Genomic DNA, 25,422 nt, shown 5'->3' on the forward strand with positions numbered 1-25,422 from the left:
ACTTTGGTAGAAGGAATAAAGGCTTGGACTATTTTCTAAATGGGGAATGAATTCAGAAATCAGAGGTGCAAAGGAATTTGGGAGTCCTAATGCAGGATTCTCTAAAGGTTAACTAGCAGGTTGAGTCGGTAGTAAGGAAGGCAAATGCAATGTTAGCATTCATTTCCAGAGGACTAGAATATAAAAACAAGGATGTAATGCTGAGGCTTTTTAAAGCACTTTGATGATATGTTTGACCAAAGTGAATGAAACTTTACACTGCTTCTGCAGTTACTGAAAGCAGTTACCTGTTGTATTTGCCTTAACAGAGCAAAGAAAATAACAGGTGAAGTTATATTGATAACCATATTATGTCTTTGAAGTACCATATATGTTGTGTGTCAGAGGTAAAAACTGATCTTAATCTGAAGGTGATAGTTGTGATGATATAAGCAGTAGGTGTTGGATTAATTTGTCTCCGATCTCAGGATGTGTACCGAAGATATCCATGTGAATCATGCTTTAGGGTTAACTAAATGTGGAGCTATTCTTATGTTCTTCCAATGCTAAGACCGGTTTTAAGGAAGAAAATCATACTGCCTTTTGTATTGTTGATCATGGAATAGATTATGGGGAGAGAGATTTCAGTAAATAATATTTTAATTATTCAAACCTGTTTATTTAATAAACTGCCAACATTTTATTAGCCCCTAAAAGGGGGGAAGCCTTTTCACTTTTCACTGCACCTGATCAGGAAATGTATCTTGTTTCAGCTGTGACTCATTGGCAGACTACTTGTCCCTGAGTCAGGATCAAGGACAAATCCCACTGCAGGTAGCCAAGTAAGTAATTGGAGGTGTTGTAAATTTTTGGTGAGCTGTTGTTGTCTTAATGTGGTTGAACGGGAGAGCATAAATACAATCTGATCAATTTCCTTCCAGAATTGATAAATAATGCAAAGATACTATGCAGTACAATTGCAAAGCACAGTGATTAATCTTGTTTAAAACAATGCTTCGAGTTTTGTTGGTAGCAACTTGTTTTTGAGCTTTCTTGGTCAAGCTTTCCCAATTGTAAAATGTTCAGGAAATAATTACTTGTGGATGAAATGGAATCCGCATGAAGGATTCTTCATCCATGAATGCCAATTCAGTACCTTTCTTTATTGGCACAAGTGGTGGGTCTGAGCAGGTCTTTAGACAACCAACGGATTTGAGGTTGCAATCAATTACATGTCACAGTCAGCACACCCCAATCAGCAAGAACCAAACCACAAACAAAATGAAGTTTTCTATCAAAAAGCTATAGATCAATTCTGGAAGGAAATTGATCAGATTGTATTTTTTATTCATGCACTTTCTTTTTCATTGGTTTATAAACCAATATATACTACATTTGGAGTATTGCGAGCAGTTTTGGGCCCCATAGCTAAGAAAGGATGTGCTGGCGTTGGAGAGGGTCCAGAGGAGGTTTATGAGAATGATCTAGGGGATGAAAGGGTTAATGTATTAGCATTTGATGGCTCTGGGTCTGTACTCACTAGAGTTTAGAAGGATGAGGAGGGATCTCATTGAAACCTACTGAATATTGAAAGGCCTGGATAGAGTGGATGTGGAGAGGATGTTTCCAATAGTGGGACAGTCTAGGGCCAGAGGGCACAGCCTCAGAATAGAAGGATGTTCCTTTAGAACTGAGATGAGGAGGAATTTCTTTAGCCAGAGGATGGTGAATCTGTGGAATTCATTGCCACAGACGGCTGTGGAGGCCAGATTATTGGGTATATTAAAGCAGAGGTTGATAGGTTCTTGATTAGTAAGGGTGTCAAGAGTTATGGGGAGCAGGCAGGAAAATGGGGTTGAGAGGGAAATACTGTATAAATCAACCATGATCGAATGGTGGAGCAGACTTGATGGGCCAAATTCTGCTCCTATGTCTTACTGTTTTTTGGCAAGATGTGTGCATAACAGAGCAAATGCAAGGTTCATATATTATAATACAATGTTAATTTACATCACCATAACACATCCCATCAGCTCTGCCACTGTGCTTATTTGAGTAAATATTTACATTTTACTCGGTGTAAAACTCTGCTCTACATCCAGAATTCAGCAAGAATATTGTTGTCACTGAATTTTATCATATACTTCAGAAACCTTGATATTTAAAGATTCTGTTGGTTAAATGAATTCTCTAAAAGCATACATTTATGGATGTTTTATTTCCCACAAATTTATAGGTGCATTTATTCATTTTAAATTAGATTTTTTCATTGCCTTTCACAACACAAAATAGTTACTCATTATTTACTGCAATAAGATGAAAAGTGTACATTATGTCAACAACTGATGGCAGTCATATAAATTTTAGGAAACATTTACAGTGACGTGTATTCAGCATGCAGATAAAAATTAACGCATACCTATGTGCAATTGCAATATGCAGGTAAACAATATGACTTACCTCACCCATGACAGCAATGGGTGTTTCTCCTTTTGCCTGAGCCACTCTGTGTTCTATCAAATAGTACATGTATTCATCATATAGAAGGCGAATGAGATGAAAAGACCCAAAACTTGCTGCACTCCTTAAAGTCAAATCCCGAATCACCATTGAACTAGAATAAAAAAAGAAGCTGTTTCTGCAGTCCCTGTATCCATGTTTAAGCTTGGGGTACAATCTTAAATTATTTTTGAAGCCTTCAAGAATCCTACGTCATCCCTTTCCTTGGTAAAAGGCAAAGTATCAAAAAGCAGTAGATAAATGGCAATAACCTTAATAACTGGTTTCACTTGTCAGGCACTCTGCAATTATCTAACCACAACAGGAAACATATTATGTGAAGAATAACATTTGAATGTGTTATGTAATCTTCTTGTATTAAGCACGGTAACCAACATGCAATCATATTTACAACATTGAACTACAGGAAGTTAATTATATCAAGACAATGATCAATAAACTTACTCAGAATTGATAAAATAAATCCTGCCTATTTTATATTTGGTTTAAATCTAGGACACACAGCTTAATGTCAATAAACATTTAGCTATCATTACAAAATTTGGAACAGAAATTAAGCTTTGGTAACAGACCTAAGGATTCAATTAGTTTTTATGAGGATATTATAAGTGTCTTAATAAATATCTTTCTGTCACTATTATTCCTCACTGCTGAATGACAAAAGAACGTGATATTTGCATTGATTTTTTTAAACATTTAAAAAGGAGAATATGCCAAAGATGGATTGAAGACCATAAAATACAGAAGCACTGATTTGGACTTGTGTTACTTGACTTTATTACCCAAGAAAGTGCTAAATGAAATAATAGTTATCAGAAAAAGATCAGGATGCAAGTGTAGGGAATGGATATAGTTTAATGATGAGCAATGTAACAATTTTAGTTCAATTTGTATTTCTCACCAAGTTGAATACACTCTTACACATCTATCTAACTCTAGATACAAAATAATGATAACCCATTAGTGCCATGAAGCCATTTTAAAAGAAAACCCTGAATTAAAGATGGAAGATAGACAACATGTTCCATCATATATAAATGGCTAGGAGGCTGTGGTATTTTTTTTAAGCAAAGAGGGATCCAAGTTTCTGACTGCTGGTTATTTCAATCAATAAAATCAAAAACTGGTGTGGATAAAAAAGGTGGGGCACCCAGACAAATAATAATTCAACCAAAATATAGGATGTCGTCCGAAATGTTAACTCTGTTCCTCTCTGCAGATTCTGTCTGACCTGCTGAGAATGTTCTGTTTTTATTGCAAACAAATTAAAAAAAAGAGCAGCAAGGAGAGTAGAATATTTTCTTTTCCTGAAGAAAAAGGACTCATTTATTTTTCACTGTTCAAACTGCATGTGGGTTGGAGAGTTAATTAACGAAGACTATTAATGTCATGATGTTAAAGCATATTGAAATGTCTTTTCTTGTATGATTTATTTTTCCCCATTGGTGATGAGCCAGACTGCTTCAGCATTGTACGGAGGATTCTAGAAAGAAGAATAACTAACCAAAGACCTTACTGTTTTGATTACAGAATAAGCGACTACACTTTAAAAATCATCAATTGTCCGTGAAGAGCATAAGGGTATCCTGAAGTCTTGAATGATAGTTTTCAAATGCACATCCATCTTTCCCCCTCATTCTTTCAAACGACAAACATGTGTCCAAAATGCCATCAGTCACACCTGTGACTTACACATTTGCAGCTGAAGACCAGCATTATTCAAAGTGAGGTAAGATATTTACTGTCACCTAACATGCCGATAAAATGGCAATCATTCATGAACAATCCAAGCACATGCTACAGCATTATTTTTCCACAGTGAATGACATGTATAAACCCAATTGCTTCTGGACACATGGTTAATACTTCACAAAAGCTTTGAAATTTATTCATCAATGCTCCTCTGTGTGAAATCAAAGTGCCTTAAATGCTATGAAACAAAATTAAACAGGATAAAAATAATTTTTTTGCTTCATGTGCCCAAAATGCAATGATGATATCTTCCAGTTCAAACAACTAGCCTGTTCTTCATGACATATGGACCCTCTTAATTAGGTCACTTAGTGACTTGCTCTATGCAGATAAGGAATATAAAACGCACCTGTAGAAAGACCACTTGAGCAGGAATTGTTTGGCTGCTTTGGGAAAACTGGGGCAACCGTGATATGGTTTTAGGACCTGGGTCACCACACTGTCTAACCAAGATGCCCATTGCTCCAGGGAGTTCTGTTGCTGCAAAGTCATCTTAAAGTCCTGCTCCAGCCTTTGCACTACACCGTCCTCACAGCGACACACCCATGAGGCTTGCTCCTATGAAAAACAATGAGGTATTTTATAATTTTCTCATGAACTATTAAAGATTTTTTCCAAAAGCTACAACTCTCCCTACAGTAATGTTATCTAAAGCTAATTTAGTTCTGCTAAGCATTTTAATGACATTAACTCTTAATGAAGGTAGCATCAGATCTTGAATGAATATGGTCATGTAAGTCTCACATTATCTGGCAGATGAATTTGGTTGATAGCAACTGGGTAGTTTGTGAGTTCAAGTTCTATAACACTTCATCACATTACTAAGAGAATTCTGTGATCATTCACCAGAAATTACTGCCTGACCTCCAACCTGTTTTAGTAACTGAGATGGATGATGTTACTGAGAAAAGTTATTCCAATGCTCTGCTTAATATTCCTCCAAATCCACAGCACTGAAAGTAGTTTGTTAATTTCATTGATATTTCTTGGACTTTGCTGTACTACACTATAGCTATAACTGTAGTCAAAATAAATTGTACAACACTTGGGGACTTGATGAAAGTGCTATGTCATTGAAAGTCTTTAACAATACCCTTTAATATTCTCCAGTTACTGTACTAATATAACATTTCATTTCAGCACAACCAAAAATTAGTGCACTTACTGAACTATCACATCCCCATCTATCCTATTCATATTGGACTCAGAGGGCTCATATTTCTAGTGTTACCCTATTTTTTTCTTCCCTTTCTTTTCCTGGAAGAATGTTTTGATGGGTAACAACTTTCTATATTTTGTGAGGGCTTTGGATCCATCTTCATTACCAGTCTCCATCTTCATGTGTGGATTATTACTACAAGTTTTTCATGGGATATGCAAGTTGATCAAACCTAGCCATTTCTACACCATGCCATTCCCAGCAGGAGTCAATGGATAACGTTTAGATGGGGTTTCCCCAAACCAGGCACACTTAAGGCTGTATAATATCCTCTTAGACAGAAGAGATTCTGCAGATGCTAGAATCTGGAGCAACACACACAAAATGCTAGAAGAATTCAGCATATCAGGCAGCATCTATGGAGGGAAATAAACAGTTGATGTTTCGGTTTGAGATCCTTCATCAGGACCATAATATCCTCTTAACTCTGCTAGGGTCAAACATGAAACTTTCATTTGGTGCAATGCCAGTTACCTGAACATTTGCAAAATCTACTCGGTTTAGATCACTCAGCATCTGGTTAATCTGTGCAGTATTCTGCAGTACAGCACGGGCTGCCTGAGCAAGATGGTTTAATGAAGTGTAGCGCCTCAAAGTCTGTGCAAAGGCACTTGCTGCTGCCACCTGCAAGAGTTAGAAATGAATAGCAATTGTGTTTAGGGAGCAATTACATCATATTTTATAATTTATTAACAATGTCAATCAAAATTGTCTAAATAAAAATCATTTATGGATGTGTACATTCCCAGAAAGTGGAATTTATAGTCCATCCCTAGATGGCCACTGAACTACGTGCAGTACAGAGATCACTTATGGTCAAGGGAAAATGAAGCTTAGGCTCAGCAATCAAAACAATCTCTAGGTCAAATGGGTAACATGACATTTGACGTGGAATGTTTTACTAAGCTAATTACAGAATATAAATGCAACCTATTAATGATGTTGAAATATTCATGTCACTCAATATAATAAAAGTTGCCTCATTTCATCTATTTTTCCCTGACAGCTGGGGATGCTTTAGCCAAATTTAAAATTTCTCAGTTATAAAGGTGCAAATGGTATGACTCTATCTTGTGCTACAATATGAATTTTGACTGGTATTAGTCATAAACCTAAATCGATAACATTGATGAGTATGCTCACATTTATTTTTGTCTCTGGCAAATTTCACCCACCTTTTCTTCTCCATTAGGTTACACAGGAGAGATCTCAGAAATCTGTCTTACCTTCACACGAACCATTTCTTCAGGCACATTCATCATAGCATTGGTTAACCAGCTTTCCAAACTTTTTGCAAAATTCCGAATTGCTTGAGTCAAGGCACCTGAAAATGAATTGAATTCAGTTAACAAATAATCATTTCACTATCCACAGTAGCTCCCGAATATAAAACTTCAATCAGAATCCTAAATAAATATTAACAAATATTTATTAAATAAAATGAGCAGTTACCATCGAGCAAGAGGTACAGAAGTCTGAAGTCCCAGACAATTAGGTTCAAGAACAGCTACTTCCCGTCAACCATTTGGTTCTTGAACCAACTGGCACAACTCTAATCACTAGAGTTTAGCAACACTGTGACCACTTTGCATTAAAATGGACGTGTTCTTTCTTGTAAGAATTGTATTTTATTTATGTTTATGTTTTTCTTGTGAATGCTGCTGATATGACATTTATGTGTCTGTGATGCTGCTGCAAGTAAGTTTTACATTGCACCTGTGCACACATGTACTTGTGAATATGACAATAAACTTGACTTTGACAAATTATCTTTCCTGAAAATACTTACTCGGGATAGGCCGCAAGACGTCTGGGATAAGGATCTCCACAAGACCTTGGTAAAGCATGTTATCACAGTATTTCGTCCACTTCAGGGAGGGCTCATACTTACAGAGAACAACAAGGCATGACTTAGGCAGGCGTTTCTCAGCTTCATCGTGACTACAAAAGAAGAAAGCAAAGATGTGTCACATTATAGGACAATTCTAACAAGCACACAATTTTCATTAGTTTTCCTCTTGATTGCAAAATTATTAAACGTTCTAAAAATCTAATCAGAGTTGCATAACTGCTGGATTTTGAAGAGTTTATTTTTCCATTCTAGTCCAAAACAACACCCCACCACCCTCCACTCATTTGTATGTGAAGGTCAGGTTCTTTCCCATCCTTATTTTTAGAACTCCATACCCCTGAGCATTGTTTTGTTGCCACTCACACTGATAGCCCTGAGCCATCACTGGACTGGGAAGAATTGTATCGCCAAAATGTCTTCCACAAGGTTTCAACCAATGTAAACTGTAGGTTTACCATCACATCCAAGATTGCCTATGGAGATTAAAGGAGAGTATAAATTTAAAATGTTTGTTATTTAATAAGTAATTTTGTAATGTGATTAATAAAGAGTCTACAAATCGTGAACGCATTAATTTTAATCTGAATTATTAGCTTTAATAATTCACTGTAATTTCATCAGCTTTATTCCATGTGACCTCTGATTCAGTTCTGGACACACCTCTGTTTCTTGCTATTTCTTCCCTGTTTTCTCCCAGGACACATGTATCCTAATAATTTCTACCTAACTAGGCCAATGTAACTCCTCTTTGAATACATTTGTATGCATATTTTGTCTGCTGCTCTGGACCTGGGTATACTCTTTCTAGTTTTACTTGTTTTTTCTTGCTTTTTTGTTTTCTTTTTATTTACCCTTCCTTCTCTTGCTGTCATACCTCTCTTCCCTTTGTTTTTCTCAGGTACTCAAATCACTTAGATCTCTATTCCATGCTTTTATACTCCTCAACCTTCCAACTCTGCTGTCATTATCCTAGGTTTGGCTTCCTCTTAGCTAAGCTTAGAGTTTCCCCTGTCCACTTTTTTCCATTTTCCAAAGAAATACATACATTCATGCCTTCCTATCAGTAGCAACCCCAAGTGATCTCACCAATCTGCCTGCCCACAATGTGTGCTATTACCCAGCCTTAACCATCTCCATCATGTCAGACCCACACTATCCACACATGGCCTTGTGACTTTCAATAATATAAATGCTGTTTGATCAAAGTCATTGATAACACCCTTTGTGAAGTCCAGGATGACCCCAAATCTCACAGCCTCCACCCCTCCTTATTCTTTTTCACCGACCGCAGCTTTCACAGAATTGACTGCACCATCCTCCTCAAATACCTAACATTTGTTGTTAATTTACTGGGACGGCATTCATCTGGTTCCATTCTTTGATGTCAAATGGCAGTCAGAGAATTGCCACTAATGGCTCCTCTTCCTTCTGGTATGAAAGTATTCTTTCTGTAATATCCCAAGGATCCTATTTCTCAGCCCATACCTTCTCTTCCTTAGCAATGTTATCTCAAAGCAAATGGTCAGCTTCCAAATGTTCGTCGATGACACCTAGATTTTTGTCAGCACTACTCTTGACACCTTCTTGTCCCATCATCTCCAAATCGTCATACTGATTACCTGAGATTCAATACTACAATTTCCTCAAATTAAACACTGAGAAGACCAAATCGATCTTCTTGGGCTCCCAACACAAACTCTAATTCCTCATCACTGTTGGCAAATCAGACCGTTCAAAATCTTGATGCCATATTGACCCCACTTTGAGCGTCAGACTTAGTATCAAAAGGTCAGCTTACTTTTAACTCTGTAACATGACCTGACTCCTACTAATGCTGAAACACTCATCGATTTATTAGAATTATACTAAAATTGTAAGATAACTATCTGAAAAGATTAAATAATTTGGAGCTCTTTTCAATTATAAAGGGGAATACTAAGGAACCAATTGACAGGGTAATCATCATGACTGAAGCCACAAATATGTCAGTAATAAATCAAATACGGAATTTTAAGAATGTTGAACTTGCTATTGCAAATAGTTTGATAAATAGCTTAGAAGCACTTAAGGGAAGCTAGATAAACACACACAGTAACTAATAAAATGTCTATAGGATGCTCAAGTGCAGATTTACAAAGTTGTTACTCCCTAATGTAAATCCTTCTAACTTCACTTGGCTGCATATGTCAACACGGTTAGATGGAGAGTGGAATGAAGATCATATGCTCCATAAACACCAATGTGTTGGATACCTAATGAAATGTATGGAGATAGACTGGACAGATCTCCTCTACAAAACAAATGGATGTCACAAAACAAAAGCTTCAACATTTATGTTTGCTTGTGATTTTAATTAGATGTAACTAGAAAATAACAACACCTCACAGTGCTCCCGATAAAGGTGCTGGAAAGCCTTGATGTGTTCAATGGTGATACCGTCTGGTAACGTCTTTCCCTGCAAGTCAATTTCAACAAATTCTGGTAGAGCCCGAGAGGCATCTGTAATACATTACACAATGAAGAATGTAACAACAAGTCATAAAGCTTGCAATCAAATTACTAGACACTAAAAGGAGAATTTGAACAATTGTCAGCTCTTGACCACTGGGAGGAAAAAGTTAATTTTGCAGTTCTGTAGTCGCATATTTGAGTTCTAATAATGGAACCTGTCAAATTCAAATACACAAATACAGCTATTGTTTTCACACTTTTAGATCATATATTTAATTGGAAGGAGATAAAAAGAATTTGTATGAATTGTCAATATGCTACATTGTTTTTGGTCATTTATAGAAAAGATGCAGTTATGACCATGGAGCCGATAACAACCATAGCATTGCTGACTAAGGCCCCTCAAGGTTGGATGCAGCTTTGTAAAATTGATTTACATTTGAAAGAAAAATATTAACAATGCTGCTTCAAAGAACACAAAGTCATGCTTTCCAATAGTGTGCAGTGAGGTTTACCTCTGAATAATTGATAATTTGATAACCAGAACAGATTAATAAAGGGGAGGGTTAATTTGCAACAAAAATAATCAGAGTATCTTACTCAACGATCTCTCATATCCTTTCAGTCTGATGATCCCACACAAAAACCCATGCTTCTGTGTACTACCCCTATCTCTATCATAAGTGGTTGACCCTCATAAACTACAAGAGGTTTTCTGCTTTCCTTGGTCCATTGAGTTATATTCTAGATTTTTACGTTGAAGAAGTAGGAATGAGGTTACAAAATAGTTCATGGGTATATGAAATAATTTTTAGCAATTTGTACTTCACTAAATTTCAGCAAAGCCATCTCAAATACTCCATTCTGCATCTCCAGAGTTACTTGCTCACATACGGAGCATTATCTGTCAGGCTCAAGAGTCTGAACAACATTTATGTATGTTCTAGATGTGTGAAGAATGGGATAGCACATCATCTAGATAAATTACTAAGTAAAATGGACAAATGATTTTGGTTTTACTGATGAGATGAAAATATATCAAATAGTTACTATTACAACACTTCAATGCAAAATCTATGTATTTGTACCTGCTACGAAGGATGTGAAACAATTCCAGTAACTCACCCAAGAACTGCTGATACTGCTGGACCTGTGCACTGATATCTGACAGGCCACCAGCCTGCTGCTGCCCAACTCCCATACCATTTGTCATCCCTTCCACCTTCTGGATTGGCTTGAGTCTGTAACAAGGAGAAAACGGACTGAAATACAGTCCATTCCTTTATGGTCAAAGTAGCATTTTTCAAAACAAAAAGCGAAATATAGAACACAACGTATTTTTCCCCCAGTGTTGACATTTGATCCCAGAATTGTTATGCAGAAGCAATTAATGCTCTAAAAGAGACATTCCATTATAAAAGGTCTCCCAAACATCAACACTGATACAACAGTGATTTGGAAGTTAACATCCAAAAAAGCCCTACAGTGTTATACTGCAAATGCCATTTACTGCTTCTCACTTTATTTTGTCAGCTTTGCTATTTTTACAACAGCAACAGCAGAAAACCTTAGGACAGCATGAGACTCAACATCCTGACAAAATTAATCCAAGAAATTTGGAATTCTTCATTCAAGATTGATATGGTGCAACAAAGATTATTCTCTAAGGATCTGCACTGGGGTGTCAATATTCCACTATATGAATGACTTGGCTAAAGGAAAAGAATGTAATTTAAGTAAGGACACACTGCAAGTTGCTTGGAGATGAGCAGAAAGTTGCTAAGGGACAAAGGTAGATTCAGCAAATGGGCAAAATAATGTAGGGAATTGTGGAATGATCCATGTAGATCAGAGAAAGACAAGTTGTTGGGTCTAAATCCTGGAACTGCCTGCCCAACTGCACTGTGGGAGTACTTTCACCAATAAGGACTGCAGTAGTTCAGGGCAGCAACCCATGGCTCCTTCTCCAGAGCAATTAAGGATGGGAGATAAATGCCAACTTGTCTGTGATGCCTGGATCCCAAAAATGAATTTAAAAAATCCTTATGACAGAGACAAGCAGCTATGATGAAATAGAGAGATCTAGGAATCCATGGAGACAAATCACATAGATGTGCAGCAAAGTAGTCAAAAGGAAATTGGAAAGTTGACCATTACGTTAAGCGGGTTGACATTTATGCTATTGTTTCACAAAGCCATGGCCAGATCTTATGTGGGGTACTACCTAGTTGAAGCACCAAATGTCAGGAAATGCAATTTGGCCTTGGAAGAAGTATAGCAGAATGCCAGGGTTTTAATTAAGAGGACAAATAATATAAAAAAAACACAAAGGCATGCAAACTAAGTTTAAGTTGAAGGTTGACCCAATTGAAATGTCCAAAATGATACAGGGATTTGTCAGGGTAGAAATTCTGCCTCTGTCGGACTACCATTAGTAGCAGGAAAAATGCTGGAATCTGTAATGAAGCATGTAACAATTGATACCTTGATGGAATAATAGGATTGAAAAGAGTTGGCATGGATTCATGAGAGGAAAACTATGTTTACTTAATCTACAGGAGTTCTTCAAGTACCTGACTAGAACAGATAAAAGGGAACCAATGAATGCCATGTATTTAGATTTTCAAAAAGCTTTCATTAAAGATCTCACACAGGAGGTTGGTCAACAAGGTTAAAGCACATACAATTGCAATGGATAGAAAATTGGTTAACGGACAGAAAGCAGAGTGGGAATAAACACGCCTTTGAAAATCAAAAATTATTGGGGATGCTGGAGATCTGAAAAAAAAACAAAAAATACAGGAGAACACTCAGCAGGCCAGGCAGCATCTATGGAAAGAGAAATAGAGTTAACTATTCAGGGACCCTCTCAGCAGAACCAAGAAAGAGGTTAATTAAAGGTTCTCTTCCCCAGTTCTGACAAAGGGTCTTCGATGTGAAACATTAACTTTCCATCGATGCTGCCTAACCTGCTGAGTGCTTCCAGCATTTTGCTTTTATAAACAGATCTCTGTCAAGTTGGCCAGCTGTGACTAGCAGGTACCGCAGAGATCTGTGCTAGGCCCCAGTTATTTATAATCTGTACCAACAATTTTGCTGGGGAGACCAAATGTCTTGTTTCCAAGTTTGCAGATGATGCAAACTAAGTGGGGGTGTAAGCAGGGACGAGGATTAAAGAGGCTTCAAAGGGACAAGCTAAGTGAGTGGCAAGAATATGGAAGATTGAATATAATGTAGAAAAGTGAGGTCATCCACTTCAGTGTACTAAACAGTTAATAACAGTGTTTTTAAATGGTGAAAGACTGGGAAATGCTGATGTTCAACGTGATCAAAATACATCTATTCACAAGTCACCGAAAGTTAACATGCAAGCAGTTAAGAAGGCAAATGGTACACTGGTCTTTAGGGAATTTGAGTACAGGATTAAAGATGTCTTACTGCAATTATACAAGGCCTTGATGAGACTGCCCTGGAGTCTCCTTACCTAAAAAAGGATGTATTTTCCATAGAGGGTGCAGTGAAGAGTCACCTGTCTTGTTCCTGGGAAGGTGGGTGGCTGTATGAAGAGAGGGAATAGACCATGCCTGTATTCTCTATAGTTTAGAAGAATGAAAGGACATCTAATTGAAACGCATTATCTAGAATAAGGGTACATCATTCAGGACTGAGATGGAGGGGAAATTTCTTCAATTAGAGGGTGATGAATTTGAACAATCCTCTACCTTGGAGGGTTGTGGAGATTCTGTTATTGAGTTCATTAGAACCAGGGATCAATAGATTTCATTAAGAGATTCAACAGATGCAGGGATAGTGTAGGAAGATGGAGCTGAGGTAGAAGATCAGCCATGTTCTTGATAAAAGGCAGAGCACACTTGAAGGGCCAGATGACCTACTCCTATTGCTTATGCTCTTATGATGGAAGAATCCAGAACACAACATTAACCTTAACTTCTGAGATTGCCTAGTGAGGAGAAAAATAAAGCATCCTTTACTCTTAAAAATGTGGAATTCCCTCCCAAAAAAGATGTGCCGATTGTAATTTTTAACCTAATCAATATATTTTTGTTGTTAGGCAAGAGTACAAAGGTATGTTAAGCAGTGTTAAGTAAATGCAGTTGAAGTACAGAAAGGTCAAGATTGAACTGAACAATGTGAGGGTCTGAACTCCCATGCCTTAGTAGGATCCAACAAATATCCAAATAAGTAGGACATGTCACTCAGCATTTATTAGATTAGGATAATCCTATGGAGGAAAACTATAATCAAGCAATCCATCTTTAACAGAATGAATTCCAGACTTGTTCACGATCCTATTGTATTTAAAAGAAAATCACCCGAAGCAAATCTCACTGAACACAAAGTTACTGGAAGCTAATAGATTTAATGCTACAATAAGGATTATTGGACTTTGTTAAGCATATTCTTTTTCATTAATCAGTATCTAAGAATGCAAGATATTTGTGCATGGATGAAAGCACTATTGGAACCACAAGCTTAATTTTAGATATTAGTTGTCTTAAAATATATATGCTTCCATAATCTGAATCAGCTGTAGATTCAGAATTGATGCATATTCACCAGCATTGGCACAATGGGATCCTTCTCTTGCCTACTCACCTCTGCTTCTGTGTGAATGGCTGTTGCCTTATGGCCAAGTGCTGCTGATCTTCTATCAGTCGAATTAATGGTGAGTTTGCTTTAATGCGAAGCCCATAGTAATGATACTTTGAGTTTCCCCTACAAATGTAGAAAAATTATTGATGTGATGTAATTTCTTAGAAAATGCAAACAAGGACCTAGATGATCAATTGCGCTTTGGACCGAAACATATCACACCTCATATTATTTAATAAAGCTGCATCGCTCAGAATGCAGAGTACACAGCAGTGATAAGAATCTGTGTAACATATGGTTGCCAGACTGGGCCACATATAAGCACCTTGCACATAATGTTGACTACTGGAAGTGAGGTCTGAACACCATGTAGAAATGTTGCACGCGGCATCAAGGGCTCCACATATGAAACTCCTGGCTGTCCACCAAAAGAAATGTTTTTACTTCTTGAACATACAAACAGAAGCTTATAATTCACTCAAAGGGCAGTTAAAGATGGGCAAATGCCAGACTCTTCAAGAATGTCAATATTTCAAGAACAAATTTTAAATTAGAGGAGATGCATGTGACTCATAGGCAAACTGGTACATGCATTGCTATTTCCAGGCCAGATTATAACAGGTCATCATATTTACATCTACATTCTTGTGATTAAATTCGTAATAATAAATAAATCCTTCCAAACAATATGAACTTCAAAAATTCCAAGTGGCTAAGATGATCCATGGCCAATGGCCAAGATGATCCTCAAAATATAAGTGTTTGGTTACACTGGATCCAATGTAGGCATTTGGATCCATTGCACACTGGGCCCGATGTAGAAATCAATTCATAACTACTCTGATAACTCGAAATAGAGTCGAGGAATAAAAAGTAATGTAAATAAATAAGAATTCTATTCTATTCATCCTTTTCTCAAATTTTATTTGTTTTTATTTTGCCTTTTACGAGGTTTCCTTGCATTGTTATTGTAATTTTTAATATTTCAAAATAGTTCCAATTCTGCTCATTTGCTATTTCACCACTATATTCAGTACAATGCATATTAAACTTTACTAAAGTAAGATGCTGAGTAAGCTAAAATTGGTTTCATCTTTATAAGTTTCCATAGATTATCCCCAGTAACCCATTTTTTAAAACTTTTGAAACTTTCCAGTGTTTATGTACAATATCTGTTCTGGCCACACAGTGGTGCTACAACATATTGCGAAAATTTTCTTTTGAATGATTAAAATACAGAACCCAAAAGCAAAGTTCTTCAGATGTTGGAAACATGAAATGAAAACAGAAAATGCTAGATGTACTCAGCAGCTAAGATGGGATCTCTGAAGAGAGAAGAAGAATTAACATTTCAAATGGATGACTTGTCTTCAGAACTGGGAGAAGTTAGAAATGAAACAAGTTTAGAACCGTAGAGAAAAAGGGAGGAGCAAGGAGAACAAAAGAGAAGGATTACCATATAATGGAGAGCAGGAGAGAGCAAGTCACATTAGTCACAGTGGGGTTGGCTGAAAGAGGGTGGTAATAGTCGGAAGCCTCTATAGGAGATTATGAATGAAAGCTGAAACTCCAGAACGGGAAAGAAAAAATTTTAAAAAAACTAAATGCCAGAAATGTGAAATTGTTACATTCAACTTTGAGTCCTCAGGGCTGTAATGTGCCATCAAAAAATGAGGTGCTGTTCCTCAAGCTTTTGATGAGCTTTGTCTTATTCTGTCTTGGTTCTATTACCTGACAGTGCTTTTTCTAGAGTAGGTGTGTAAAAAAAAATCAATGTTGCTGTGATGGCCAGTTTGATCAATTAATATAAAATTGCCACATTGACGTGGCAAAGCAGCTCCATCAGATAATTCTTGGATGCAAGGTTACATTGAATTGTCATTTTCATGACAACAATTACATGATTAAATATGGTCCATAAATTATAATAAAACATTGATATATATGTTACCTCACTGAAATGTGTTTATTCTGACATTGTCAAGGAAAGATCTTCAGAAAGTTTAACTTCAGTCAGGAGGATGCAAAACTAAAAGTAACTTATGTTTAAGAAATGGATTATTTTATAATGCTAGTCTACCCATTTTAAGTTTATCAAATGACTTTCAAAAGGCAGTTCAGTCCGCAACTCTGAGCTAGGCTGAACACCCGGTGAAAGTGATAAAGCAAGAGCTAACCTTGTGCCAAGTCTCCGAGTCCGGAGTCCCATGAATACTGATCGTATCAGTTTGCCAAATGAGGCAGCATTTACTGGCTCTAGTTTCTGCTCCTGACAGTGTAGTAGGTAGTGACAGTACAAAGTACTTCGGGGCAAACTCACTCCTTCTGCTGTTTCATAATTATCCAATAACCACTGAACCTGTGGAGAAACAAAAAGAATGGATTTTCATCATTTACATACATTACTTCCTTGCAATGTTATTTTATTGTAAAGTTAAATTAAGGAAACATCTGGTCTGTCAAAAACGTTTTAGTGTTACTGGCAAAAAGGTCTAATTTAACAGCACAGTATTAAATTTAAAATGTTAAACATTGGAAGTCCACAGAAGAGAAACTAAAGACAATTCATGCATGAAAATATTTTTTAAAACTTTACAAAGAGTGTGGCATTCCACCAGTAATTTAAATAACTAATTGATCTGCTGTCGCATTGCTAATGAACAAAAAGAAAAATGAATTGAGATAAGATTTTTGACTTGCTGACTGGGCACAAATCTGACATTGCAGATCAGTTGATATTGTTAAACCTCCCTTATTTTTATTGATTGCTCTGGAAATGAAAATTGCTTAGTTTCTAAAACAAGAGGCTAACCCACAATTCCATTTTTTTTTTATGGACAAGAAAATTGAAAATAGCCCTGTTTTTAAACTTTACAGTTGTCATCATCTGTCTCTGCTTGCAATCTCTCTCTCTGAGATTCTCTACATTTCTCATTCCTTTTGGTTCTCTCATTCCTCTTCTCTTCCTCTTTCTATAAGCCTTTCCACCCATTGCCTTTCTTCTGCATATCACCCTTTGATTGCTCTGCCTGAAGGTATAAAATTCGCACATGCATTAATGACGTGCCACTGTTTCTAATTGTATCAATTTCTCAGGCACTTAAGTGACACCTTCATATTTAATAAAATGAACAAAGCTCTCTGGAAGCGATCTGACCAAGTAATTTAGTATTCCACGAAGCACTTTATTTTGAATCAATTGAATGCTTTGCCCAAACTATTGGTGCCTTTTAGTGTTTTTTTTGCAATACATGTAAAAGGCTCAATGCACTGCCAGTTTCAAAATCCTGTATGTTAATCCTTCAATATTTCTATAAAATAGTTCAATATTGTTTTTAGAAATGATGCCATTGTAATAAAGCCACGATTAAATATCATTGGTAAAATTATGCACCAAGTCTGTAAGTATTTTATAATATACAGAAGGGTACAGCCCTGTAAATTCTAAAAAAAACACTGGCTTCTCCATTCATAATCTTAGGAGGAAGTTTGCCAGAATTTGTCTGCATTCTAATATATTGCTTGATTCAACATTAATTATGCAAAACAAAAGGCTAATCTAATCAAATTATGTGCCACCTAGTATATGAATCTATCTTAGGGGCTATGAACCTGAGAGTTCAAGTGCCTTCATAAGGCATAGAATTTTCATTCTAGTAATTTAGAGTATGAGAATTGTCAACTGAAATTTAGCCACATAATAGTCCAAACAATTATTATTCAAAATATTTAGTATATCACAAAAATTGATAATAAAACTCATTTGAAATATATTGCCTCTTTTTACTTCATATCCTCATTTTTATTCCAATTTTGATGTACAAATTTTTCTACAGCTGCTATTCCACATGACAACAGAAATTATTTTTGCTGTTCTGCAAGCCTATTATCTCAGTTTTTTTTCCTAAAGTGTATCCCAAATTAAAAATGCTCTTTGTCTAGAAAAAGTTGATTAAATTTGGCCTCAAAAGTGATAGCAATTTAGTGCGACAGGTGATCTTGTGATTCAGACCTTCGACCATCTGTTTGGGAGGTAGGTGTCTAACAATTGGCTATTGGACCACCCTTATTGAACAATACAAAACAGAAACCCCAGGGGAGTCAGCACTTGGAAGAGTTGACCAGTGACTCACTGTGGCTGGAGAGGCACGCATGGTGTGACTGTAAGACTGACTGGAGCTCCCCAGCATGTAACCTCCCTGGATGACATAGGTCCCTCCTCCTGGGTTGGCCACAATCTGCCCTCCCGTGACATACATTGGCACCGTTCCACTACTGACCACGTTCTGCGAAGTCACCGGCGTGGCAACCTGGTTTGGCGTCCCCTGAGATTCATAGTAACTCCCTCCTGTGTTCTGGCTGTACAGCTGAGTTTCTGAATAAGGGTAGTTGTTTGAACGTCTGAAATGAAAAAGTATGGCAACGGATCCACAAAGATGACTTTAGTGACAGTTTGCCGACTTAGAAATATATTAAAAACCTTTTCTGAATGTAAAAATTAGAAGAAATCACACTTGGGGTTAAATATTGAATGCCTTTTATTTTGTTACCTATCTGGGGCATTCAGCTCTTCTAATTAATTTTTTCCATAGATCTTCACTTTCTCTAAACCAAAGCAGGCATTTATTATGATGAGATTAAATGCAGGTAATGGGTATATCAAATGAATTTGAAGCTACAAATGGTGTGCATTTAGAACATTATGGAATGTCATTAATGAGTTGAGATTGCACTTGTAAAGGTAAATATTTTCTGTAAAGCTGCAAATAATTTTTGAAGCAAAACAAAATTGTTTGAATAATATAGTGTAATTCAACGGTTCTCTTATATTTGTTATAATAATCTGAAATTCTGGGGTCAATGTCTAAGACAGTTAAAGCTGCTTAATTTAAAAAAAAAACTGATGTCAATCACAATTTGATTAAATTGAAGGTTTGTTGCATCAATTAGCAAATGAATAATAATACAAACTTATGGTATAGTGATTGAGTGTATGTTCATACCAGTTAGCGTAAATATCAGCATTTTTGTGGGATAATTGACATTTCCTTCCCTTCAAGTAATTTTGAGCAATTTGTGTTGGTGCTAGTGTTCTCTAATGCACTTTGTGTGCTCAGACAAGATAATGATCAATTTTATATTTACCCACATGGATTAACAATTTGTGTCCTTCTTTTGTACTTTGAAGACTCTTTAATTCCATATTATTTTCTAACTACACAAACTTCAAAGCCTTAAGAATAACACAGGTTCCATTATCATGTACATTCTTTTACCAGTTCTTGAAGTGTTCTGACAGGCAATATTTCTACTCACATTGTGCTTCCTGTATAGCTGGCATCACCCCCTTCCACATACTGCACCTGGTTCGAGTAGACATGTTGAACAGGCTGCACCGGCACCTGCTGTAACTGCTGAACCTAAGTGTTGAGGTTATTGAGAGGGAAAAGGTAATTATGGTACATCATATATTAGTTAAATAAATATTAACAGCAAGAGTTATGTTGAAGCAAAATGTGACATTTTCTTTAATACAGACCCCATTCAATTAATATGACTCAAATTCTACATTTAAATTTCTGGACAAAGTAATTTGAAGCCTTTAAGGCATCAGATGAGTGCCTCCACTAATCAGGATCTAAATAATTAGCATGGTGTAGCACTGTGCCATACAAACCAGGAAGGTCTTGTTCCTTCCTGAGATCACTGTTTAGTGCCTGGAGTGGATTCTGGGGAACAGACAAGTCAGACTCAGGTACAACAGCCCAAGAGAACTAATAATCCACCAACATCACTGCTAAGGCTCATATATGAAAGGTAGCAACTGGCTACTTAATTGTATCCAAGCTATGTTGAGAAATCAGAAAAATAGAAAAAAATTAAAGTACAGTGAAAGTACTGGAAGTTCTACCTGCAGCTCAGTTCTAATCAGATAAATTTTGTTTAAAAATTAATGTTACTTTTCTATAATTACTCAGCTGTGATTTTGCTTAAAATGCAAACCTCACCACTCATCTCCATAATTAACATTTAAATTAGTTTTCTAAATCAGTGCAGGTCCTAACCATGCAGCTCAGTCCATAAACGAGCGATGTGTTATATTAAGTACACAAGTTAAAAACTACCACCAATAGGACAATAGGCAAAATAGATTTAAAAAATATTCAAATGGTTGAAATATTTTAAAATAACTAGAAAAGATTCTTTGAAATAAAGCTTCCAGAAATAATTCTTCAGTTAGTTAAGTTACGCAATTTTACTGGATTACCTGCCTAACTAGTCTAACTGCTATAAACATTGCAAGCTTTATCTTAACATAATTTTTTTAAAAAATGTAATAATTACTTTGCATAATCTTTCAAAATTTAGCTGTCTGTGATAGGGCTTGCCCAAAGGGAACAAAGATCAGAAACAAAGCCATAATTTTCTGATCTTTCAATAGGTTTTTACTTCCAATGTAATCCATTGAGAACGTTTCCTTATATTCAGTTGAGGCAGTAACAAGATAAATGCTAAATTAAAGAGATAAGATTTTACTATTTTAAGCACGTAATTTAAAAATGTCAAAAACTCTCCTTTTGAATAGATATACAAAAATTAATAAAAGGATATTTTAGATTGTATGCTAAATATTTTTAAATAGAAATCAACGGACTCTTAGGTTTCTGGGTAATCAAACTTCTCTCTCTGACTTGGGACAGAAATGTTCAGCATGAAGCACAAAATATGTTTGCCTAATTCTATATTTGTCGGCTAACACATTACCTGTGTTTCATATTTACCAAAATTAAACCTATTTCACACAACTAAAACAGTTTTACTTTAGGGCAGAGGTCCGATAGAATACAAAAATGATTTTACAATTTCCCACTGCAATAATGGGTGGGGTGGTTTTAAATAGATGGTAACATCAGGAAAACTAGTGACCTCATAAATGTGTAAAATGCACTCGATCCTGTGCTTCTATGACCACTAAAATATATTTAATAGACAGATAAAATAATAACACAGCTTGCTAAAGAATTTGAATAATGAAGCCTTCTATCCATCCTTATGATTATTTCCTATTTAACCTACTTTAAGCGCAGTTGGTCCAGTTCCGAAAACTAATGCTTGAGGGACTCGCTGAACCTTGACTCGCTGCTCAGGGCTGGCTGGTAACATGGAGAAAAATGGAACCTGCTCAATAATCACTTTCTGCTCTGTGCTGGGAAGATGCTGGGGTGTAAATCGAATCACTTCAACTCTTGGTGCCGAGGTAGAGGGCATCATGTGTAGGACGTGCACTTTGTGTTCTGGACTCAATGTTTGGGAGTTTCCTAACTGATGTTCTTCATGAATACTGTTCTTTGAGCTGGGAGAATCGGCAACTACCTGCAGCTTCTGATCTTTCTCTATCAAACTGGAAATCTCATTCTCCGTGCTCTAGTGTATAATATAAGCAAATTATTCATACTAAAACAAATGTTCTACTATAAAGATTCACCAAAGATGGAAGAAAGATGAACATGCCAGCAAAGAATGGAAATGAACCAAGAAACCATGAATAATTTGAATGTTTAATGGTTTCTAATGGCAGTCAGAATTAACTCTAGAGCACCTCAGTGCAGCTCCCAAAGAGAACCAAAGTATAAAATTATTCTTGTTAACATGGCAAATTCTAATTTAGAAACATAGCTTGTACAGGAAACAGAAAAGAAACAAGCTCATGCTCCTGAGGTTAGCGGGGAAATGATTAAAGTATATAATTTGTGAAATATGTAACTTGAAACTGTTTATCAATAATATGATACAAAAATAATTCCATTCTCCAGCACGGTCATCCCCCCAACTTGGACAAAAAATTTGATATATAGTTTAAAGAATTTGCAAACATGTACATCTTAAGACAATTTCAATAAGCACATTGGCTATTGCTACACACATAAACTTGTAAGTACAACCCGAAACCAAAAATGCAGACTTAATATTAGTTCAAAAATAAACACTTGAAATATAATTTCACTGTTTCTTTCACTTAAAGTTTCTTTTAAATTTTTTGGGACTTTTTCAGTGATCTGGGTGTCAGACATGCCAATAGGTCACTGAAATTGAGAATAAACTTTGGTCTACTATTATTCAACTTCTAGTCGATATTATATGAAGGAGTGAAAAGCAAAATGATTCTGAGATGAGGGCCTAGAAATTAATGGCATTAAATCAGGGATATGTGATACTCTAATGCTGCTTTTAATCACCTGGATCAGCATTGTTGGGTTTTCCTCTGTAACCCCATTCATTTTGATCTATCGTAGGTTCTTGCTACTGCTAGAACTTAACTTTGCAGTTGTAACCCTGGCAACTAGCCTTTAAAGAACATCTAGTTCAAATGAGTGTAAGAAATAGACAAGTAGTATGCCCTAAAAATCTGAGGACTGGATATTTCAAATAAAACAAATCCCAAGAATCAAAACAAGAACTAGGTTTGGACTATTAAAATAAATGTCTGAAAGCTGTTTTGGTGAAAATATAGATTAGCTGCAATCATTTTTATTTGCTTTTATACATTTCAGTTCAACTTTCATGCAAAATTATATAAAATGATGAAACTGCTCATTTTATAAGGAATACAACTCTCACTGATTAACAGGTTATCTAGAATCGACGGTGAAATTTTAAATTACCTGTGGGTACAATCAACCTCATCCTTTTAAAATAGATGCAACTTACTAGGTGATATTGCAATAAGTAGAACCATTGGGACATTAAAGACCATTTGTGTAATGTGACTGGAGCTTGGACCCACTGAATACCAAACCTTACTCGTGAGGGACTCCTTGACTTCTTTTGTATGGGAGTCAGAAAGGCAATGTACTAGATTCTTAAATACATAATTTTCCGTACCTGTTAGTCAACTTACATAAAGGTCCAGATTTTACTAAGAAATTATGGAAGTTTTACATGGAACCATTAGCATTTTATTTCATAATTATTGGGATAACTTGGCATTGAAAATTGTGATTGATTTTCAATAGATTTATGATGTTTATGAGGGTAGTATGGCTTAGTCAGCTGTGAAAGCAATTCTATTTGGGGAGGTTGTGAAGGTCCTGTTATCTGATGCAAATTACAGTCATAGCAATCTGTGCTCTACCAATCCTTGGTCAACCAGGTTGGAGCCAGCTGTATGGATGAAATTGCCACTTAAAGATCTGGGTTTGAGAGCATCGATTGTGGATAACTCACCCTTCTCAGGAAATTCCAGGTCATTAAGCTATAAAGCAGCATTAAAGCCAAATCAACATATTAAACAAAAAGCTGTAACAACTTGCACTTAAATAGTTTCTCTAATGTAGCAGAACATCCAGGATGCTTCCCAGTGATGTTTATCAAACAAAATTCACATTAGCAGATTTAAGACAGGTGACAAAACCGTGGTCAAAATAGTAGGTCAGTGAAGAGAAGAGGAATGTAGAAAATCAGAGGGCTGAGGAAGGAAATTACACTGCTTTAGGACCAATACAGCTGTAGGCACAGCTACCAATGGCAAAGGAAGTAAAATCAGGGACATGCAAAAGACTGAATTGCAGAACAGGCTCAAGAGGCAGAACCGTTGTCATTTTGCTTTATAGACCAAGAGTTTTATAAACATTTTCAGGTGTACACTGATTTATCACGATACACAGTTTCAGTTGTGGCTCAGTTCTCCTTGAGCTTTCACCATAAAAATCTGGAATCATACTTCAATATATATCTAAGGGATTGCTGCACTATTAGAAGTGTTATTTTTTGGATGAGACATTAAACCAAGGACCCAATTGCTAAAAAGACTCCATGGTAAGATAATTTCCCTGCTCAAAGCAAAGAAGTTATGTCTGCCATCCTCATCAGTATTTATTCCTCAAGCCATTAAACTAAAAAAGTCATTGCAGTAAAACTCTGCTAATCTGGCATGCTGGAGACTTTGATGTTGCTGGACTGGCTGATTTTATGCAGTTTTGGATGTTATTCCTATTTATACTCCAACACACTTCTAATATGTTCCACAGAACAGTGGTATAATACTTCTTCCAGTGAACCCAGTAAATTTAAAGGGTGCACGAGAACCAGGGTTCAAGTGAGTTTAGAGGGGGCACTGAAACTGGGGCCCAGGTGAGTTTAGTGGGAGCATGAGAACAGAGGCCCAGGTGAATTTGGGGGGGGGGGGGGGGGCATGGGAATAGGGCCCCAGGTGAGTTTAGTGGGAGCATTGGAACCAGGGCCTGATGAGCCATCTGCCAAACCATCAGTATTTCCAAACAATCCAATAGCAGATTATCAGAGCGTTTCTATACTTGGTCTTTATGGTTCATAAAAGCAGCCGACCATCGCCTCCTCAAAAGGCCAATTAAGGACAGGGAACAAATGCTGGTCTTGCCATCAACCTACATGTCCCAGAAAACAATTAATTTAAAAAAAAACAATTTTTTTGTGGGACCGGGCTGTATAGCATATTGTCCGCCATTTTCCTACATTAAAACAATTACTACATACCAATGGGGCTGTGAAAGGGGATATACAAATGTAATTTTTATTTTATTTTTCAATCATAATGATGCCAGAAGAGAAACAACAAAAAAAACACAAGTAGTTATTTTTTTTCTGATGTAGTAACTACAACCGAAATACTGTCCCTCTCCCAAAGTTGCCCCTCCCTAAACCCACCACCTTTCCACTATCTCCCATTCCCTCCCACCCCCCCCCCCCAATTAAGTACTTAATTACTAACATCTTGGCTACATGTAGAATGGCATCTTTGTGTAGGATAAGGACAGAGATGCCTTTTAAAGCTTTCAGCCATAGTTATAGCTTTTTGCCAAGTGGGAGAAAAATGGGAAGAAGCATAAAATAGGAAAAATTGTTCCCTTCAGATTAACATATAACAGCTTGTAATGCTTAAACTTCAACTACAATTTCTATTCTATGTCACTTACTTAATAGTTCACACATGATTTAAGTGAATAGCAATATTATCAGGTAGAAAATAGCTGCAATGACGGGTATCTACTGTTATTTC

At 36.4% G+C, this 25,422-nt stretch overlaps 1 protein-coding gene across 6 annotated transcripts in view; it reads right to left on the minus strand.

Moving 5' to 3' along the window:
• rfx1a (regulatory factor X, 1a (influences HLA class II expression)) overlaps positions 1-25,422 on the minus strand; it is a 109,338-nt gene that overhangs the window by 13,197 nt on the left and 70,719 nt on the right. For 4 of the 6 annotated variants that reach the window (XM_052042127.1, XM_052042132.1, XM_052042128.1 and 1 more), the window contains 12 exons: positions 19,704-19,807; positions 18,521-18,788; positions 16,565-16,746; positions 14,391-14,510; positions 10,899-11,035; positions 9,703-9,821; positions 7,686-7,795; positions 7,260-7,411; positions 6,697-6,794; positions 5,945-6,094; positions 4,601-4,809; positions 2,440-2,593 (listed from right to left, as the gene is read on the minus strand). In XM_052042127.1, the coding sequence (XP_051898087.1) occupies positions 2,440-2,593; positions 4,601-4,809; positions 5,945-6,094; positions 6,697-6,794; positions 7,260-7,411; positions 7,686-7,795; positions 9,703-9,821; positions 10,899-11,035; positions 14,391-14,510; positions 16,565-16,746; positions 18,521-18,788; positions 19,704-19,807 (1,803 nt within the window). The remainder of the gene's footprint in view (positions 1-2,439; positions 2,594-4,600; positions 4,810-5,944; positions 6,095-6,696; positions 6,795-7,259; positions 7,412-7,685; positions 7,796-9,702; positions 9,822-10,898; positions 11,036-14,390; positions 14,511-16,564; positions 16,747-18,520; positions 18,789-19,703; positions 19,808-25,422) is intronic. The other 2 variants (XM_052042130.1, XM_052042131.1) reach the window with 2 other exon arrangements.

This window comes from Pristis pectinata, chromosome 31, assembly GCF_009764475.1.
Source record: "Pristis pectinata isolate sPriPec2 chromosome 31, sPriPec2.1.pri, whole genome shotgun sequence".
Taxonomy (NCBI): Eukaryota; Metazoa; Chordata; class Chondrichthyes; order Rhinopristiformes; family Pristidae; genus Pristis; species Pristis pectinata.